The sequence below is a fragment of the Symsagittifera roscoffensis genome, chromosome 4 (genome assembly GCF_963678635.1).
Source record: "Symsagittifera roscoffensis chromosome 4, txSymRosc1.1, whole genome shotgun sequence".
In the NCBI taxonomy this organism is placed as follows: Eukaryota; Metazoa; Xenacoelomorpha; order Acoela; family Convolutidae; genus Symsagittifera; species Symsagittifera roscoffensis.
This window is the reverse complement of record NC_087065.1, coordinates 13,463,475-13,484,120: the sequence shown is the minus strand read 5'-3', so window position 1 is coordinate 13,484,120 and position 20,646 is coordinate 13,463,475. Positions and strand designations below refer to the sequence as shown.

At 37.5% G+C, this 20,646-nt stretch overlaps 1 protein-coding gene across 2 annotated transcripts in view; it reads left to right on the top strand.

The window, feature by feature from the left end:
• The window catches only part of LOC134845237 (AT-rich interactive domain-containing protein 1B-like), a 93,550-nt gene extending 74,268 nt beyond the window's left edge, over positions 1–19,282 (top strand). The window contains exons 2-10 of one of the 2 annotated variants that reach the window (XM_063862154.1): positions 2,171–2,326; positions 6,568–7,539; positions 7,707–8,140; positions 8,348–8,566; positions 8,837–9,550; positions 10,989–11,240; positions 11,683–12,310; positions 12,465–16,275; positions 17,804–19,282. In XM_063862154.1, coding sequence (XP_063718224.1) covers positions 2,171–2,326; positions 6,568–7,539; positions 7,707–8,140; positions 8,348–8,566; positions 8,837–9,550; positions 10,989–11,240; positions 11,683–12,310; positions 12,465–12,640 — 3,551 coding nt within the window. In that variant the 3' untranslated portion in view covers positions 12,641–16,275; positions 17,804–19,282. Of the gene's footprint in view, positions 1–807; positions 2,327–6,567; positions 7,540–7,706; positions 8,141–8,347; positions 8,567–8,836; positions 9,551–10,988; positions 11,241–11,682; positions 12,311–12,464; positions 16,276–17,803 lie in introns of those variants that run through there. The other variant, XM_063862153.1, reaches the window with a different exon arrangement.
• Positions 19,283–20,646: the final 1,364 nt, after the last annotated feature.

Below are 20,646 nucleotides of genomic sequence, written 5' to 3'. Positions count from 1 at the left end.
AACTAGTTCCGTTGCACTTTCCTATGTTAACAATTTGGTAATGAAACTTTCGAGCATGTCGTGTTTGATTTATCTTATTTCGAAGTGATGATGATGTTACGTCGATTATTTAGGGTTCTTTTAGCATCAATGAATCTGGTTTTGTATTCGTTAAAATGTACCCTCTACTTGCTTTGATAACAATTGGAGAACTCTATGGTACCAATCATGTGTCGAGCATTATGCTTTCGGTATTTCTGAAATCGAGGTAATGATGTTCTCCCATCGATTATTTTTTATTCTTCTAGCTTCATTGAATAATCTGCTTTTGTTTGAAAAAGCGCCAGTACCTACTAGTAACAATTGGCGAACTGCATATTACTGAATTTTTTGAGTGTGTTGTTTTTGATTTTTCATAACACGATGTTCTTAACTTAATTATTTAGGAATCATTTAGCTTCATTAAATGGTCTGCTTTTGTTGCTAATCATAGATTCCCGCCACTTGCCTCTCATAATATATTTTATCTTTAAACCTAATCTTTTAAGCTGGTGTTGGCATTATGCCTTGTGCATGCTGTCTAGTATTCACTCGCTGGTAATGTCAACTCGCAAAATCTACTAGAAAATAACGGTTCCTACTTGGTTATACAGTTTTTATGATCTTATGACAAGATAGTTAAAATGGTAGTTGCAGTACTGTTATTCAGTTTTTGTCTTAAAAACTTTTTAGATAATATCTTGTGCAAGTGATAAGTCTAGCCTACAAACAGTTATTCAGATACGTATCCATACTGTTGAATAGTATTTTAGTTTTAAAAACAGACATGGTAGACTGTCACTGTAGACAGATTTAATAGAAAAAAGTTGAAAGTAGTTCCATCTAAAAAAAAAAACGAAATACTTTGTACATGTGTTTAATTTCTTCAGACTTTCAGCGAAGATCTGAAGTGCTGCTCCAATTCTAAATGTCGGCCATAAGAGACTTTTTCTCACATTTTGCTTTCCATTGTCTGAATGAATTACAACAGTATTCTGATGCACAATGCCCATATATTTTCATTGCTCTTAAAGCCATTGTGTTACCAACAGCCTTTCTGTTTTTCTTTAGATTAATTTTATCAACTATTTTCATTGCTTTCTTGCTTAAAAATAATAGATATAACTCAAGTTTTGTAGCGTTTTATGGTAGATGATTGATAACTGCGATTACGTCGTATATTTGAGTGAACGATTCTGAACGCTTCATGAATTCAGGTTTGTTTCAATATAAACCAGGACTGTTTTGCTAAGCCAAACAAAACTTTCCTGCAGACTTTATTTATGTTGAAATCTTCAGTCAAGATCGAAGTTATGTAATGTTAACCTCGTGACGCCAAAGTCATGAGGTTACGATGGTGCTGACGCTCAGCATATTTATCAAGTTTGATTTATTTATATAGATGTGCTTTTCATTGTTGCATTACAGCATAAGTTAATATATAAATTTCCCCTATATCAGTTGAGGCTCAAACAAACTCAAGTCAAGACATTTCTTCAGTTAGTTTCAAGATTGAACATTTCAGCAAGTTTGAATCGAATGAACTTTTCAAATCTAAGCTAACTAAACGGGATATTTAATTTTTCTATATGGCTAAGAGAGTTCATAGTTGCTTGATTGAATATTCTACCATATTATACTTTTATTCGAATTGACTTCGGAGCAAACATTTGAGAATCACTATCTTTAATTAATTTTGTAATTCTATTTTGGCCAACTTGCTGGTTATAAAAGCCGCCATGTCTAGATATAGACTTCAAATTGCAAGTTGTATTACTTTTTGCTGAAGTTAGCTCACTTTATTTATTAAATCTACGCATAGCAATTTAATTTCTTCACGAAGCGTGTGTAATCAAGTTTTTATATCAGCAAAAACTGTTACTTTATTTAATTTCACAATTATAATGTCCTTAAATTTTAAAATTTTATTTTGAATTTCAGAATGAAACGTTGCAATATTGTTTAAAAAGATACTTATTTATGTTGGATTTTATCTCACACCCTTCTTACAATTTAGCGGATTCACTTGTTAGTAACAGTTCCACTGATCAAGAGTCTCTTAGGAAGCCACGTTGCAATAGCAACCAGAACTTAAAAGACAACTCAATGTATAACAACTCGTCTCATTCTTCAGCCTTTGCTCCGTTCCAAGGTAACTCGGGGAGCGGTGGCAGCCGCAACATATGGGGCGGAGGAGGTGGTGGAGGAGGCAACTCTGGAGGCTCCTCGGGAGGTCACGGCAACGCAGGTGGCACCCCTCACAACTCAAATTGGGGAGCTAATGGAGGATCTAACATGGGCAGAGGAGGTTGGTTGATTCAGAGAAAATTAAACTAGATTTAACTGGCGGTAAGAGTTTCCACTTTGTACAGGTCAGTTAAACAGATATCGGACTGATTAATTATTAAAGACGTTTTATCCAGAGGGTAAAGATAAAGATGTGCCCCTGGTTGTCCATCATACAATTTTTTGTTTACTATTCCGGGCTAGGTAGAGTTGCCTCACCCTTGAGGAACGGGCACGGATTATGACGGGCCTCGAACCTCTGACTTTTCGATCTGAAAGCCAAGACTTCGCCACCGGTCTCAAAAAATAGAACAAACTTTATAGCCTTGCATTGAAAAAATGGTACGATTAAGATAAATGTGTCACGAAAAACTTTTTTTCGAGTTTCCGTCAAGTTACCAAACTTGATTTTTGAGATCTAAAATGACAATAAGACCAAATTTGGGTCAAATTTTCTGCGCTGACGGCAAACTTTTGCTAAATTGAGCCAAAATTATTTTTTGGGCTCTCTTTATAAGGCTGTTCCAAAAATCGCGTTTTTAGTTCAGTCCTTCCTCAAAATAGGTACATATTGGCGCCAGAGTCACCCTTAGAAAAATTAAATAGCTGGTCGACTCGCTAAATAGTCGCAGCGAGGGCCCTTTGGGTAAGATCTTATCGAATTAGACAGCAGCTGCCCTCTCCACCTCTAATCCCGCTACTGACACAGAATCTTCAAAATTTTTAAGAGTCATGGACTTAGTAAATACTCTTTATATAGGTCTTGGTAATTTTTTCGTTGTTTTTATCCGAAAAAATTTTTGAAAATTGTTCTTGCTAAAATTTAATTTTGCTCTGTTTGACTTTTGATTTCTTTTTAAGTTCAATTCATTTCTTTTGTTAAGGCAAAGGCAAACTCCATGATCGCATAGCAAAAACCTATAAGGTCAAGATCAACGTGGTCGGCTTCTAGTTTCGAAAGGGGATTTTAATTTTCAGATTTCCCAGCGGAAGTTACCTTTTGACTCAGTTTTCTCAAATGGAGTTAATTTTATCAAAAAAAGTGTCAATCATAAATTTTTGTTTGAAAATTCGAAAGTTTTTCAAAAAACAAGCCACTATCCTTTCTGTTGCTGTGCGTTCATGAGTTTTTTCCAACTGCCTCTTGGCTATATTTCATATGCTGTCTCTGTGTTGCTTAGAACATCGATATGTTCAAGTAAACAAAGTGGGTTCAGTTACATTTGAAAAATTGTTTCGATAACCACTGTTCTTCAATTTGCTAACTTAATTGCTGCATTTGTTCTTAATGCGTATGTATTGGCTTTCCTCTCAATTTGGCTTTTTCAGGGACCTTTCTATCGCAATTGTGCCAAAAAATTAATTTGAGTCGTATAAACTGTTCAAGGGTCCTTAACCCTTCGCGAATAATTGGTTTTAACGCTGGGCTGCTCATTTAGAGTCTGTAAGGATCCTCTTTTTAAGCAATTAAAAAGAATCTTCAATGTTTTTGGTTCATATTTCGCTTTTAGCGTTCTTGGTCTGAATTTTGAGTTCGAATTATGAGGAACAAACCAGACCGAAAATGTTTAAGGCTTATTTTAATTGCTAAAAAACAGTATCATTGCAGGCTCTGGCTGAGCTCTGGGAAACTCACCGTTAAGACCATTTATTCGCGAAAAGTTGAAGGACCCTCAAACAAGTTACGCAGCTTTTTCTTTTTCATGTTTCTGAAAAATGGGGAAGAACTTTGTAGTCGGTTGTGTTTCGTTTTTTTTCCACGCATAATCAGTTACCACAAATAAGCATCGGAGAGAATTGAGTGATATATCATTTAAAGCCCTTTTAGTCGTGATTCGAAGGACATAAATAAATTTTGAAAAGTTTTCTCACTGTCGAGAAAAACTGGTGTAACATATTTGATTTTTTGTCTAGTTTCGAGTGAGCTAGCAGGCTTACAATAGTTTATTTTAATAGCTTAATTTAAGCGGTAAAAACGTAGCCTACTCGTCTAACTTTTTTTGGGTATTTCTTTTGGGAACAAAAATGTCAAAAATTAAAAAAAAAACTTTTTATCATTTTTGTTTTTCTAGTCATTTTATGACACCACGCACGAAAAACTACTATGTTCGGAACATTCTGAGCTACTTGCAGAGTAGCCGGCTATCCTTGTTTACACTGTGACTAAGAGTAATGAACGCAGTGAAGACTCTTTTATAGGTCTTGCGGATTTTTTTTTTTTCAGGAAAAGTCTTATGAATGCACTTAGGTATATATGCACTTTTTGAGTTCAATTTAAATTCATCTGCTGAAAATGACGTAAATAGCACTCTCCAAATACGAACGTGTAAATGGCGCAAAAAAATGAACGATTTAATTTGTAGGTTTCCAGCGGAATGAAAACTGCCAAACTGAGATGTGCCCTTAAAAAACAAATATAGCAATTAAGTAGACAAAATCAAAAGCGGTGGATATCTAGACGTTTTCTCATTTGCAATTGAACCCAGAACTTATTTGATGTTTTAACTGACACTGGGATTGTATATTGAAAGTTTTTGAAAACTCTGTGTCAGCATGGGGTTAGAGTTGTAGGTGGAGCTGCTGCCGCTGGGATGCAACTCTTAAACATTAACTTTTTCGAAAACAGATCAAATTACGCCTAAAAATGCTACAAATTGATAATTTATTTGATACTTGCTTTGTTGTACTTGATTTTAGCGTTCTTGCTCTGAATTCAAAAGTTCAAGTGCAAAAAAGTAATCAATTTTAAACAAGTCGATGATGGTACTGAAGACTCTTAAACAGATCATGATGACTTTTTTTTTTCATTTTTCCAGTTAAAATCTTCAAATTTGCTTACGCTGCCATTTGATTTTCCCTAGTTTGTTTTTATATTTCTTAACTTTTGCGAGAGCAAGTGTCTTGTAATCGAGAGCTAGACCTTCTGTAGAGAACTTTCCTGACAAGAAATTCAACTCGCTTTTTTATTGAACCTTCACAGTTTCCAGAATCCTTCTCACTTGGCCCAGAGGTAACGCAGTTGCCTGTGCATCTTAAAGTTTGGTGTTTGAGTCCCGGCCTGACCTTTTTTTCCAAAACGTATGAAATTGAAAATGTTTTTCCGGTCAAAATTGAATTATCGAACTTTTTTGTCTGTTCAACTTCTGTCGTCTTAATTGCCACATCATGGCTTATTCTTGTGCTGTAAGTAAGTTTCAAGGAAGTTGTAAGTGTTGCACTTAGTAATTTCATATGGGACTCGTAACTTAAGAAAAAAAATTTTTCGGTTCATTTGATGTCTGCTCAAAGATTGTCGGCTTTGTTTCCGCTTCGGAACATTCATTCCATTGCTTACTTTAGTATTTACCCTTGCGAGCGCATGTGTTTTTTTTATTCTGAATCTAGACTTTTTTCCCCGAAACTACTTTTCTTACCCTTCTGTAAGAAATTGTGAAGTTGCTTTATTAGTGAACCTTAACAGCTTTGAGACTCCTACCTACGTGGTTCAGAGGTAACGCGGTTTTGTATCCTAAGATCTGGGTTTCGGATACGGCTGGACCTTGTTTTTTCCGTTAGTGTGAAATGGGAAGTTTTTTCGGAAAAATATTGTCGGAGTTTCGTTTGGCTACGTATATTTTATTGGCTTAGTTACCACATCGGGGTATTTTGTGTTTTCAACAATTTCCATTTTAGGTGCAAGTGTTTTTGATTTACTCCTGTACTTTATAAAATTAATAGCCCTGACGACCTATGTTTTAATAGCCCTCTTTTCCTTTGTTTTTTTTCGCTTAAAAGCTTTACTTTTTCTGAATTGTTTCAACTTATGATTTGTGGTCTTAGTTACTTTATGGAAAAACTGATTGATTCAGGTAGTATGTGTTACACGATTTCAAAGTTTAAAATTTTAATTTAAAGCTCTGCTTCGTATCTGTGTTTCTGTGTTGTAAGCTCGGCTCATTTCCTTTGTTAAAAAGAAGGCAAACTTCACTATCGAACAGAAAGTGTAAAGGTCACGAAAAACGTGATCAACGTCTAATTTCGAAAGTGGTTTTTATTTTTCAGATTTCCTAGAGGAATAAAAACTTTTCCTGTTCATTCAGTTTTGTCAAATTGAGTTGTCAATCATCAATTTTTCTTGAAATTGAAAGAGTTTGAGGCTAACTTTTTTGGTCGAAAGTTGAACCTATTTTCTGAAGCTCAAGGTCCCTTTGTGATCGAAAAAAAAAAGAGAGAAAAGGCTGTTTTTTTCTAAACTTTTATTTCAACTGCCTAATTTTGTTTTAGGAAATGGGCGACAAACGGCAGGTGGTTGGGATCGCCCACGCAATGGCAATGGATTCAGTCTTGCACCCGGTGTGAACTCGAGACCAATAGGAGCATGGGGCGACGCAGGAACACCCGCTGGCTCGAGCAACGGAGCCAGTGGCACAGCTCCCGGATCTTCCATTTACCCACAAACAGGTGGCACAACTGCCGCATCGCAATCCAAGGTCAATCCAAGCAATATCTGGAACATCCCGGGAGTGGGGAGTGAAGGTGGAGCCCCTCCAAACGAGAGAGAAAGTGCGGGAAGTGTCAGACCGATTCCTTCAGCAACTCCTGCCTCGAATATTGTTGCAACTCCTGGAAGCGCGGGAGCCAGCTCGGACCCGCAAGGTGACTCGTTCACAAACATCGGCATATGGGAACCAGAAGACAAGCAAGGAAAAGACATGGATTCGGACCCGAAAGGCACCAGACTATGGGCTATGTTCTTGCAATCTAGAGGACATGCAGAAGACAAAAACATGGGAGGAAAAATGAAGATTCCCTCGTTCCAAAGTGTAGAGGAAATGAGTGACAGTGAAAAACGATTGCTGTTGGAAAGACTCATTAACACTCACGAGGGCTGGGGAAAGATATCTGTCAGTCAAGATGTACCTTGGGATGAAACTATGAACACATTCAACAGATCAGAAAGTATTTCGTCGGACAAAACTCATTCGGATAATCCGGAGTCACCGACTTCGCTGAGCGATCCGACAAGCTTCCCGGCCATGTCGAAGTCGGCAGGTAACAACTCGGTGTCTCTCGTCTCGCCTACCTCAAAAGCTGGAGACGGTTGGGGCTCACCGCAAGGTACGGATAATATGAGAAGCGCTGTTGGAGGCATGCACAGAAACAGCAGCAGTCAGATGTTGGGAGGGCCTGGGGACGAGGCGGGAACCTCTGCCTGGAAGCAGCAGTCTTCTGGGGCACCTTGGCACTCGCCACAAGGTCAGTCAAAATTAATCACGTTTCTTTGAGTTTGTGAGATGGGGTGAATTGTAGGTCTTGTCTCATGTTATGTCTGCACAGGCTTTCTAGATATATGAAGTGTTTGGAAAAAGAGTGACGCATGATGCTCCTGGTGTTGAAAAGTGGTCCTATTTGGAACTGTTTAGGGTACGACGCCATGTCACAAGGTTCTCACTCTGTCGCACCTGGAGGCAACCAGTTCAACAGCCAACCATCGCAATCCAACCAATCTACTCAACAAGCAATCACAGGCCCAGTCTCAGTCAGTGTAGCCCCTCCACACCCCAACCAACAGCAACCAGGGCCGACCGGGGCCTCGCTGCCATCCCCGAATGCATGGGACAAACCCCTCAAATCCCCTGCGTCTGTCATTGGAGGAGCACCGGGATCGAACCAGCTCCCTGGTGGCGACAAAAGTGGAAATGGTACTGGTGGTCAGGCTGGAAATCAGAGCGGAATGGGCGGAGGTGCTTCTTGGCCCCTGGATACAGCTGCAGCGGCGGGAGAGATAGCGGCTGCAATAACTACAGTGCCGCTGCCAACTCTGCCAAGCTCGAGCAATGCGGTTTGGACTAGCAAGGTATGAATGGGTTTCAAGTATTTAGTTTTCTGTATTTTAATGAGACAAGTCTTAAAGTACTCTGAGTAAGTTGATTGCTGATTAAATTACAGGTTTTTACTTCTTACCTGCATGGTTGGAATGGGAACGTTGAAAAGTGCGGTGCTGTTGTGGGTTTATGATGGCCCTATAATGATGGGTATCTCTATGTTTGTGCTTTCATTTCAGTCGACAGACATCGGAGGTGGCGACTCCTGGGACTCGCACTCAGTGAACCGAGGACTCTCCTCGGATATGTGGAACCTAGACAACTCAGACAAGGGATCCCTCATCTCGGAGAGCATGCGGGGAGGAAATGGAGGAGGAGGATTGCATCAGCACAGCCTCCACAGTTCAAGAGTTCCCTCCCCCAGTCCACTGGATGCTGTCAGTGATGAACTGTTCAAGGTCAGTTGATATTAGTAAATTCAATTTTGATCGAGGAACAAATTCTCTGATATGCGAGAAGCAAAGTCAGGATGTTGTGTTTTGTTTAACTCATTCAACGGAAGATATTTGGAAAGCTTCAAGTTTGACTAAAAAGAAACCTTTAAGCTCATTTATATCGTTAATGTTAGTTTGTGCGGGTGCGAGGGTCTTCTAGTAGGTACAGTTATACTGATAGAATGGATGCTTATAAGTGCGATGATTGTAATCGTCGACATTTTTTTTTCACAGGCCAACATGCAGAATTCTTCAAATGCCATGTCCAAACTGCCCAAGACACTTAGTGGCCAAATGATGGGTAATCAGCAACAGTCTTCCGCTGGATTAGGAGGTGCCAGCATGGTCGCCTCCCATCAGAGACCAACCAATTTGGGTCCAAACATGAGCGGGTTCCCCTCTTCCGACAGTCCGGGACCTTTGGATTTTCCTATTTCTGGTATCCTAGACTCCAGTGACAACCAAATGCAGAACAGTATTTTTGGAAACAGTGCTAGTCACAACCCTGCTGGAAAATACCAGCAGTCTTCTTTCATGGGTGGCCAGACAGGAAGTGCACGTACATCCGGAGCAGCGCCGGGTTCCTCAATGATTCCGGGAGGAAACACTGGAAGCATGATGATGCAGCAACAGCAACAGGCGAATGCTTTGAAACAGCAGCAGCAACAAATGCATCATTTGGAACTGGCTTGCAAAGCTGGATTGTTGCCTAGTAATACCAACCTGAGAATATTTTCACTTGGTCTCGAGACTCGACAAACGGTGCACTATAGAGACTGTCTTCAGAAGTATGCGCAAACTAAGTTTGCCTATCAGAAGCTGAGAGCACAACACCAGTTCAAAAGCAACCAGGTGCAACAGAATCCCAGGAGTCAGTCATTGCAAGCGGCATACCACGAACACTTGCAGAGCATGAAGAGCTACGAACACAATCTGCTCGCTCTAGAGGTAAGTTGTAACCTTGCGTAATTCAGTTTTTGAGGCACATCGCGTGCTACTCCATCAAAAATACAACTGATGTAAACAAGAAATAAAAAATATGAAGTTTCGTGCATCTATTTTTTGTCGTCACTACTTATAAAAACAACTGAAATTAACTACCCCTTTTCAGGAAATATTTGATAAAGAGTCATGAGCGTAGTTAATACTAGTGTTGAAACAATAGTTCGAACGTTCATTCGCGAGGTTGACGTTCGAATGCTAATTTCATAATTCGAATATAGATTAATCTAGAACAAAGTTGTCATGTGAGTGTGAATAATTGCAATTCACGCATGCTGCTCTGTAATTGGTTGAAAAAGGATCAAAATCGCATCGGCTTTTATTTAATTTAGTTCAAAATGATTAAAGTGAATTATGGCTTTTCAGAAATAGTCTTAAGATTTCTTCACGCTAAAATTTGATTTTTTTTGCTGTTTGACTTTTGATTTCTTTTTAAGTTCACTTCATTTCATTTGTGATAAAGTGTAAAGGTAACGAAAAACGTGATCAAAATCTAATTTTGAAAGTGGAATTAAGTTTTTAGATTTCCCAGCGAAATAAAAACTCCACTTATTGATTCAGTTTTTACACTTGCGATCAACTTAGTGTGTTATTACGAACCTTATTTTTTTCTAAGCTAACTCGTAAATAAAAGTGTTTTCTTATTTGGAAATTTCACTTTAGCATTAGAAATTACATAGCATCTGTTTTCTGCTTTTGTTGTGGCTAGTGTATAGCATTAGAAATTACATAGCATCTGTTTTCTGCTTTTGTTGTGGCTAGTGTATGGCGTAAATTAAGCTTCCGTGGCTGCGTGGGTAGTGTGCGAGACGCTTAATCTCTAGGTCGCAGGTTCGAATTTCAGAAGTAACTGAGTTTTTGCTAATTCCAGACTTATTTCTAGTTTTTATTATTGAACTTTATAGAGCTGCTTTTTTTCATTTTCACACGAGTGTTTGCGAGGCGAAGCTTCGCCTCTGTGTATCAAATTTGCTCTTTGAGTTTTGATTTTCACAATTGAATTGAAGAGAACTTGAAAAAAGTTCTCTTCAATTCAATTGTGAAAATGAAGTCAAACTCAACTATCGAAAAGCAAAAGGGTAAAGGTCACGAAAAACGTGATCGATTTCTAGTTTCCAAAGTGAAAACAAGTTTTCAGATTTCCCAGCGAAATGAAAACTTTACCGATTGATCCAGTTTTCTCAAGTTGGTTTAATTTTATCAAAAAAGTGACGATCACAAATTTTTCTTGAAATTCAAAGGGCTTTATTTTTTTCTTTGAAATTCTGAAGTTGAAGTTTTTTCGTAAAAACAAGTCACTTTTTTTCTGTTTCCTTGCATTCATGACTCTTTTCAACTGCCTGTTGGCTTATGTGTTTTCTAATTGTTGGAAACTTTGTTTTAGCAAATCTGCAATAAGTTATTTATGGACGTGCAAGCACAGGCTGCAAGCGCAATGCAGATGCACTCTCCTCAACAGCAGTCCTCTAATAACACTTCGGCTAGTCTCATCGGAGGATCAGGCATCACGGGACTGATCGGTAGTGGGGGCAATGGTGGAAGCTCCGGCAGCAGGTTGAACAAGTGGATCGGAACACCAGACTCCGGCTCGAACCCGAGCAGCGCTTCTGCTATGGAAGACAATGTGTTTGACATGGTGAGTAGATCTAGTAATTTACTTAGGGATCTTCAAGAGAAAAATAATTTATTGGAAGAGTAACTGATATTTTGATCGGTGCTACTGCACGATAGCTGGCGAAGCCGAACGCGATGACGCCTTGTTTTGAATTTCCCACGCGGAAACGGAGAGCAGTGATTGCGGTGATTGGTTTGACTATTTGAAGGTGTGTAATGGGTGCATCTTGCTTAATTGTGAGAAGAATCGGATTTTGAAGTTTTTTGAAATATTCGTCTGTTTTTGTCCATTTTGGAAGTTTTTTAACTATTGTTAGTCAAAACTGGTTTTTTGGGCGCAATCCTCTATTTCAGACGTAGTATAGACGATTCCTTATAAACTTATTGATCGCCTGACACATCGGAAGGATGTCGAAAAGATCCGATTCAGAAGAAAAAAAATGTTTTAAATTTGAATTTTTTAGACTAATCCGAGCGTATTTGGTGGAATGCCGTTCGGAGGTGGATACAAAGGCGGAGACAGTGGCTCGAAGATTGTGCCCAGCAACATACCAGAGTTCATTCCTGGTCACCCATGGACTGGTACTAAGGACTACGCCAACGATCCAGATGCCACTCCAGCTTCGGTCAACACCTGGCAAAGCGCCGTGAATCAGAACGATGTGATGACATTGCAAGAGAGCCTGAAAGCAATGGCAGTTGGTGGTGGAAATTCTCAAGGAGGAATGGGAAATTTCATGAAATCCCCTAACTGGAACAACCAGGGAAGCTCTGGTTTTGACATGGGTGGAGCTTCGGACATGTGGCGAGGTCAACCTAGAATGACTCCGGGACCTGGTAGCTCCAGCAAGTCATGGAATGTTGGACCCTACGGATCTCCTGGGCTCAGTGGTCAGGGATCCATTGGTGGGGGTCCTTCGGGAAACAGTGCAAAGTGGCAGCAAGGGATCCGTGGTCAAGGTATGTCCTCTACAGGGTACCAGAATAGCTTCGGAAGTCAGTCTGGCATGTCGTCTCAGAGACCCAACATGCCACATGGGTTCGGACCCGGAGGTTACAGGAGTGGAAGCAGTGGTCATGGAAATCAGAATGGTAAAACTTAGTTTATAAACTTACTGGAAACATCTTACGAGACTATGAGTGTTCGGAAAGTAAAAATGTTTATAATATACTAAGATTACTTTGACGTACTTATGTTGTCGCTACCTTTCACTGTCTTTTATTCTCAAGAAATGTTGTTTTATAGTGATGGGATCTGGCTGGAACTACCCAGGCGGTAACTTGATGGGAGGCGGAGGAGGAACCAGCGGTGGATCCTTCGATACCTCTTCCCTCGGCATGATGCCCTTCGGATCCATGGGGGGTCAATCTGGTGACCACTCATCCGGTGATCAGGGTGGAAACGGATCCGGTGCCATGTAATCGACTGATCGTCGTCTAAAAAAGATGCCACAAAGTAAAACTAATTTGGACAGTTTTCACCTTCGAAACTAGCCAATAATCGAAACACAATCAAGAGGTGCCAGCAAATGATTATCCGTCGACTAGTTCTTCTAGTATTGCTGCTGATCGAATGGAGCTAATCTCTACTCGATAGAATCTACTATCTCGAAACCGAATCTTGTCCACTTTTTTTTTACTTTAAGTAACCGAATTATACGCTGGCTGTCGTTTTCACTGGACTTAAAAAGCTTGCTTACATTTCCAAAAGCTCTCCAATATGATCAGTATTGCTATATTTAAAGCTGCATTAGTCCGTCAATTATTTGAAAACAAAATTATTCACCTGAAAATGGCATTACAAGATAGACCATTTATTCAATTCATGGTCAAACATTCATTACTTGTTAATTGCAATGTCATCGGAGTCTTCTTTCATCATTAAAAAACTGAACTATTATAAATCGTTTCGGTGACCTTGACCTTCAAAGAAATTGGATTGACTTACCTCACCAATCCAGCCTTCCATTTTAGACGCCATCGTAAATTTATCAGTTATTTTCTGGATTGGTCCTGAACGCAGGCTAACCGATGTTCCGGGTTTTTATAAACAGTTGCCCGGGGACTTTTTTGGAATCTAGATGCGTGCTGTCCTTTTTTGATACAAAGGATAGTATTTTTATGTCTGTTGTTACTGTAGTAGTTGGTTTTCTTATTGTAATATCAGTTCTAGACTTATCATTTAACATTACATTTTTATTCTGCTATGGTGCTTTATCACTAGTTCCTATCTTAACTGCTTGCTAATTGGAGGAAACCTTTCGGCTTTCTTGCAAATCGGCTTTCTTTCCAGTTCAATCCTTCTGCTATTCGAAGCCAATGCAAATCGACAACCCAACCAAGCCTTTAACACTTCAGCTCAGCATTCTCAAGTGTCAAAGGCAAAGTGCAATTTTCACAAATGTGTCTTCCTAACTTCGCTAAAATTTTCGGTTCAATTTCCTTTGACATATTCTACTTCGACTTTTTGAACTAATAAACGTGGAAGAGAAGAAAATTTGTGCATGTTTTAGCCACAAACAGCAGTGCTGTTCTATCCGAGAATTGTATCTGGACTAAATGGTTAAATTCAAATTGTCGGATTTCAAGGTTATGAGCCAAAATTTTATCAAATCACTTCAAACGTTGCCCACAGTTTACAGTCATCGTACATTTTTTAAGCAGTTTTCAATTTAATTACTGCAATTACAATTAATTTATTTTCTAAAAAAAATTTCAAAAAGAAAAAAAAGTATAAAATGTGAAAAACCAAAATCTTTCCGTTCTTAGCTATTATAGATGTTCCAAAATTGCTAAACTTACTTTTATTTTTGTAGATTGAACTGTTACATCTCGTTAATTACGTGGCCTAATTAGTTTTCGTTATCAATTTAATATCTCCTGGTTAACTGACTGAATTGCAATATCTGTTACTTGATACCGGTTGCTTAAATGTCACTTACAACATAAATCCGACCAGAATTAAATAGTTGTGTAGCTTATCGCGTAGTCATCAAATGCTAGTGAAAGTTCGCAGAAGAAAATTTTTCGTGGCTCAACAAAAAAATGATTGACGTTGTCTTGTTCGAGGTGGACATATCGAATACCGCTGTCAAAATAAATTTCAGGCAACCAAAAAAGAATTTTCGGAAGCCGTGTACGATGATGATAGATCGATAGTTCCCGATTTATAAAAATGACACGGCAGAAAATCCTTTTGAAATGAAGCAGGATTAGAATTTTATGCGATATTTTGCGAGCTACTTTCGAACAAAACTACAAAACGCTTTTCTTTCAATTTTGCTCTTCGCTTTGTTGCCATTTTGCTGCCTTTTATTTGGTTTCTTCCCCGAATTTTACCTTCTCCCCATGTGGCCAAATCAACCATAAGTTGCCCATTTCTCGTGCCCAAAATTAACCCAAACAGCAATTGACTAAACATCCCTTCACGGATCTAGAAGCAGTTCTCTCTGGAAAATGACATAATTATATCAAACTGTCACGAATATCAACCTTTTTCGAAACTGTTGAAAGTTACCAAGTCAAATTTCATTTAGCTTCTTGCCTGATATAGTTTTTTCAAAACAATGCTTAAAAAACGCACACTGAAACCTTTAACTGTACATGCGTTGATTTCAAAAAACAGTTTATCACCTTGTTTAAAGCACGATTCTTCAAAGGGTCTAAAATAAAACTGGCCATGGATTTCTCTCAATTCAAAGTATTTTATTCAACTTGATTTTCAATTTATTATGTTACATTCCCTTTATTAAGTTGTTATGCATTTGATTACATAACTTCGACGGCATATAGCGTTAAATGTGGACAACAATTTATCCTCGACTTAAAGATTCCAATTAATGAAAAACTTTAATAACTTTTTATTGCAATATTTCTATTTACCTGCCAGACAATGTTAAGCGTTTCCACTATTATCCTTATCTCAACTATCTTCCCCAAAGTTTACTTCCTTTTTCCAAAAAAAAACACGAAATCAAAAAAATATTGAAATAATTAAATGGTCTTCTGCAATCCTTTCAGTGCATCATAATCATCATCTTTTTTCATCAGATTGAATTTAATTTTCTCCTACTAATTTATTCTACTAGCTTCGATTATAACTCAGTTATTCTCCGCAATTTATGATTTGGCTTTCGAAAATCAAAGAAATGGGATCCAGTACATACGTTACAATTGACGTTGTTTGACTGGTTAAAAGCGTGTCTCCGAGCGACAAGTTAATTTATCAGAAACTTATTTCATCCGTTCGATTGTCTTACCTTCTGACCCCAAAAGAAAGGTGCACCAATTGTGCTAACTCCATAAATCCATCTTAAGATGCAGTATCAGTTACTACAATGCCAAACAAACACGAATCAACCGAAAATAGATATCCTATCTGTTTTAAATTACGGAACAAGTAAATCACAAACGTCTTCTTTTGCAAGTCTCCTCAAAGTTGAAAATTCCTAATTTAGTCTCAAATTTGAAATTCTAATTAAAATTGTCCCCACAAATCTTAAGTGCAATCTTCCACATTGAGGCCGAGAATCTTATCAACTCAACTGAGCCTTTCCAAAATCAACTTCCAAGATTCCAACTATGTCCAATGCTCAACCAGCAACGATTACTTGGTAATGATTGTTGACAATAAAGGTTTTCTCAAGTTTAAATTTCTTTGAGGGTGCGACGTTATCATTTCGCCTCGCGCTTATCAGTAATTTCTGCGTTGTGAGCTCATCTGCTAAAAGGTCATTGGAATAAATCATCAGAATAACTCGCTCTTTTTTTGTCTCTCGGTACAACACACTTATCACACAGAGCTGCCTTGTAACAACAACCAAACAAAGTGCAAACAAACACAACCAACCTACCAAATCTTCTCAATCCATCCGTCAGCCAATCACAGACTCTTACCTTATCAGAACTCTTCTTACCAAACAAAGATACCGCACGTTGGCTCAAACACACTTTCGTCCAATTGATACATTCGACATAGAAATATCTTTCCTATCTACCCTTGAAGCGTAGTGATTGACATTTGGAATTGGATCGGACAGGAAAGACTCTGCTTAAATGTGAGCTAAAAGTTTAATTATTTTCTTTAACCTTAGGTGTTAAAAACGGTTGAAATTCTGTAATGATCAAAACGAAAAGGACGAATGGAAGATTTCAAACATGTCGCTCTCGTACCAGCTTTTGAATATTTTAAGATATCCATTTTTGGCTGACTGACCTTAAAATTTTTTAAGGTGCCTTCAGCGCGAATATATACTAATTTTGAGGGAGGAGCGCGCGCCGAAAAACGCAATTTTTTGGTCAACATTTTCTAAAATTGCATAAAAACGTTTTTTTTGCCTGTTTTTTTAAACAACTTGCCTGCATCTCACAAAATTTGGTCAATATAGGCTCTTTATAGTGATTTGGGAGAGCTCAGAAAATCAATTTGGTAAAAAAAAAAATTCTCCCGTAAAAAAGTTTTCGACGTTTTTTTCGCGCCTGGTGGTTGTTTTTTTTTAATTTTAAAAAAAAATGTTGCAATTTTTAAACATCTTCCGAAGAAAACTGATATCGAATGGGCCTAATTGGCTTATAATATCCAATATGCCAAAGATCTAGACTCTCATTAATTCTCTCATCACACCACGAACTAACAACAACACTATTTGACAAAAAAAAAGAAACTTTTTAAGAGTCAATGAACATAGGACAAAAAAAGAAACTTTTTAAGAGTCAATGAACATAGTGAATAATCTTATATAGGTCGTGATGATTTCACTTTTGATTTCTTTCAAGTTCAGTTCATTTCTTTTGCTGAAAGGAAGGTAAACTCCACTATCGAACAGCAAAAAAGGTTAAGGTCACGAAAAACGTGATTGAATTTTCAGTTTCGAAAGTGGATTTTAATTTTCAGATTGCCCAACGGAATAAAAAATTTTCTTATTGTCGGTAAATGTTTTCTTTATGCTTGCGATTAGCAAGTTTTATCATATCGGACTTTCTTAGGGCTAACAAAAAGTTTAACATAAGCAGATGTATCAGTTGGCATGTCTTTTCTGATGGACTTTTTGTTGTTGATTTCAAAACAACTCTTATTTTTTTTCTCTTTTTTTGCTGATTCTTTTTTTTCACTTTTGTTTTTTGGCTTGAATGGTTTCGGCTGATAATATATTTGTTTATTTGCCTCATGATTTGTCGTTTAGATGGCCAAAATATTTTTTATTGCATTTGTGCCCGTGAAGGGGGGTGTGAAAAACGGAGAATGAACAGTTCAAGATTTTTTATGTCTAAAATTTTTTAACAGTTTTTTTCAGGTCCTTCGTTGTGTGCACAGTTAACTTTTGATGAATATTGTTTTTCAATGCCTTTTTCACACTGTTTATTGTGTTTCTCGGTGTCTTTCATCAAAATCAACCACAACCACCTTCGAGGCAAATTTAAAAAAGATTTAAGGCCACTTATTTTCCTTTAAGGTGCGAAAGGTGAAGTTTTCAAAAAAAACAATTCAATTTTATTCTTGATTTTTTGCGTTCATTGACTCTTTTCCAAATGTCTGTTGTCTATGTTTTATATTTGCAGTTACCTACGTATGTTTGCTGTTTCCAGGTCGAAATCAATCACGTTCCCCTAGGAGTGAAGAAAATCTGAAGCATGTGATATCTTCAAAGAAGCCATCGTTAATCAAAACTTGAAAAAAAACTTCAAACTTAATTAAGTGTCAAATTTTGACTCACTGCAAATTATGAAGCAAATACCAGGATTTCATTATTCTTCGGTTGCTTTCAAAAACTTTATCATTTAGCTTAACTAACTCTTAATTGCTAAGATTCGAGTCAAAAACATGATTTACGCGTTTGAATAGAGCTCGGTTGATTTTTCCTGAAATTCCTGCCGATGATTTTGACTGAATCTGTGTGAGTTTAATGTTAGATTTTTATATAGCCGTAGTAGCCTTTTGTTGTTAATTCTATTTTGATACTTACTAGCCATGTCAATAATTATCACAGAGTATTCTATTCTAGTCTAATCTTATGTTAAATGTAGTATGTCGATATCGATGAGCGTTGCAATGCTGAGTTTTGTTTTCAATGGTGCTTCTTCCTGTAACTAACAATACTACCCAATGTTAGACCTACAACCTTGAGTTGGAGTTACTGAAAAAGTCTAAAGGATCAAGTTACCAATAAAATACAGAAAATTGTTTGATTTTTTTTGCTTTTTTCGTCTGAATGATAGTAGTGATGATGTAAACGCAAACACGAAAGCCGCTGATGGGGAAAAATAACCATTCATTGCAAGGTCAATGCCCAAAATTGTACTGAATTTCTGATTTTTCAAAAATAAGAAGACAAAAAGATAGTATTTTTTATCTTTGGGTTTGCGTTTTCTGTCTCAGGTTCACTCAATTCGAATCAGGGATTTATTCCGTTATACGACCCAAATCTGGAAACATGGGCCCACCGAAGCTTTTTGGTTTTGATTAATTTCAGCCAATCAGATTCAATCAGTTTGATCAAGTATTAAAATATGATAACTTACAACAAAAACAAATTTTGGGCCCAATAAAGGAATAGATCATAATCAATATTTTGAGCAGTGCTGAACTGTAAGTGTATCACCATGCCTTGAACTCTCTTGTCGCTAACTCCTGTCAAATTATACTCCGCTGCGGCTTCAAACCAAATAAGTTCCATCATAATTGCCTTTAGTTTTATAGTAAATTATAATTACTACTCCCAACAAAGCATATTAATGAACTGTAATCTACTTGGTATTTGGAGACATTTGGTTATAAAAATATAACAATCTTCTTTTGGCGCTGTGAAAATCGAATTGTTGTTTCAACTAAGTTAGTGATCGCTTGAACAAGTGTGTATGCTAAATGAACCATTCTGCCTAGTGAAAGGCCAAAGGCCTCAACAATGTATCGAGACCTTCATCGCCTTGAATGTCTTCTATTCACTTCTTAAGCTATCTTTCCATTATCATCAGAATTGTTTCCCGAATCAGTTTTGCTAAGCAAGATAGTAGTGTATTGGGATCAATTGAGCAATCTCCCCCCCGTAATGACCAATTGAGCTATCTCCCCCCCAGCAAAAACAAATAAACTCTTCAAAAAGACGTCAGCAAACGGAAGTAGATGGATGTTTTGTTTATAGCACGCAATCATTTGACCGACTGAAGTTTTTTTTATATGAGTATCGAGAAAATTTTGAAAAAAAAATCGAAATTTATGAAAATTTTTTTTGCAAAACTTTGTCTAGGCGACCATAGCCTCATCGAAGAAAGCGATTTACCAGGGTTTGTGCTCTAGCCTTGTATCTGAATAGGAAAAACGGTTCTCCGCAGCCCCTTAATATTGTTCGCAAAAACTTTTTGTCATGTTAAGAAAGGAAAAAAGTCGCTTTTTATGCCTGTTTTATTGATTCTTTTTTCAATCTAAATGAAACTTTTGAACTTTGATATTGTAAATTTTGGCTTTCCACAGTCGTTGGAAAATATGTTTTATGATTTCATGCCATTCAAACTATTTTCAAGTGGTTATAAACATGTCTCAAGTACCTATTGAGCTATCTCCCCCCCACGCGAGGATGGGGGGGAGATTGCTCAATTGATCCGTGTATTGTAATCGCTTTTGCTCCGAAATCAAACCATTGCTATTAGTGTTGTAACCTCTCGACAGATTGATTAAGTTGAGTCATCTATCTTATTTTGCTGCGCAATTGTTTGGTGTTTAGTTTGGAAAGTTAACGAAATTTTAATCAGTAATTAGTGTATTTACATGTACGTGTATCTAATAATTCTTAGTGTTTGCGCAATTTTTCAGCAATTCAATTGATTTGCCTCAGTAGATCAGTGCTCCCTCTAATACAATTCGGATTATGCAATTTATTACTTGTCATGCTACACAGCATTATAAAAGTACCAAGTGCTAAGCTACAAAACTTTCAAAAAGTTCGTGCAAAATTTACCAAAATTGCTTCGGGGTCAAATAGCTTCCTAACTCAATTCACAAAGTTCAATCGTAGATTCAACTGGAGTTATTTGGCCCTTAAAAATCACTTAATTATGTTACCACAATGTGATTTCCAAGCTGACTGCATTGCACATTTGAATTATTCCCTCTGTCTAATCAAAGTCTCACTTATCGTCAAACTCAATTATTTAGTTTCTAGATGTTAATAATACCTGCATTACTTCATGGGTTAATTCAATAAATGCTTTCTTCATACTTGTTTTTTGGTGTGAACCTTTTTTATACTTGAAAAAATATGAGTTGCATTCTTAAATGCAAAACCAGCTGTAAAAACCTCATCTCAATTATGAGCTTTGAATAGAGGTGCACAGCAAACTTTGGCTGACGAGAAAACCAAAGCTATTTCCGTTAAAAACTTACGCAAATCAGGCTGCGATTGGATCCTATATATTTTTAAGTGTCCATGAACAAA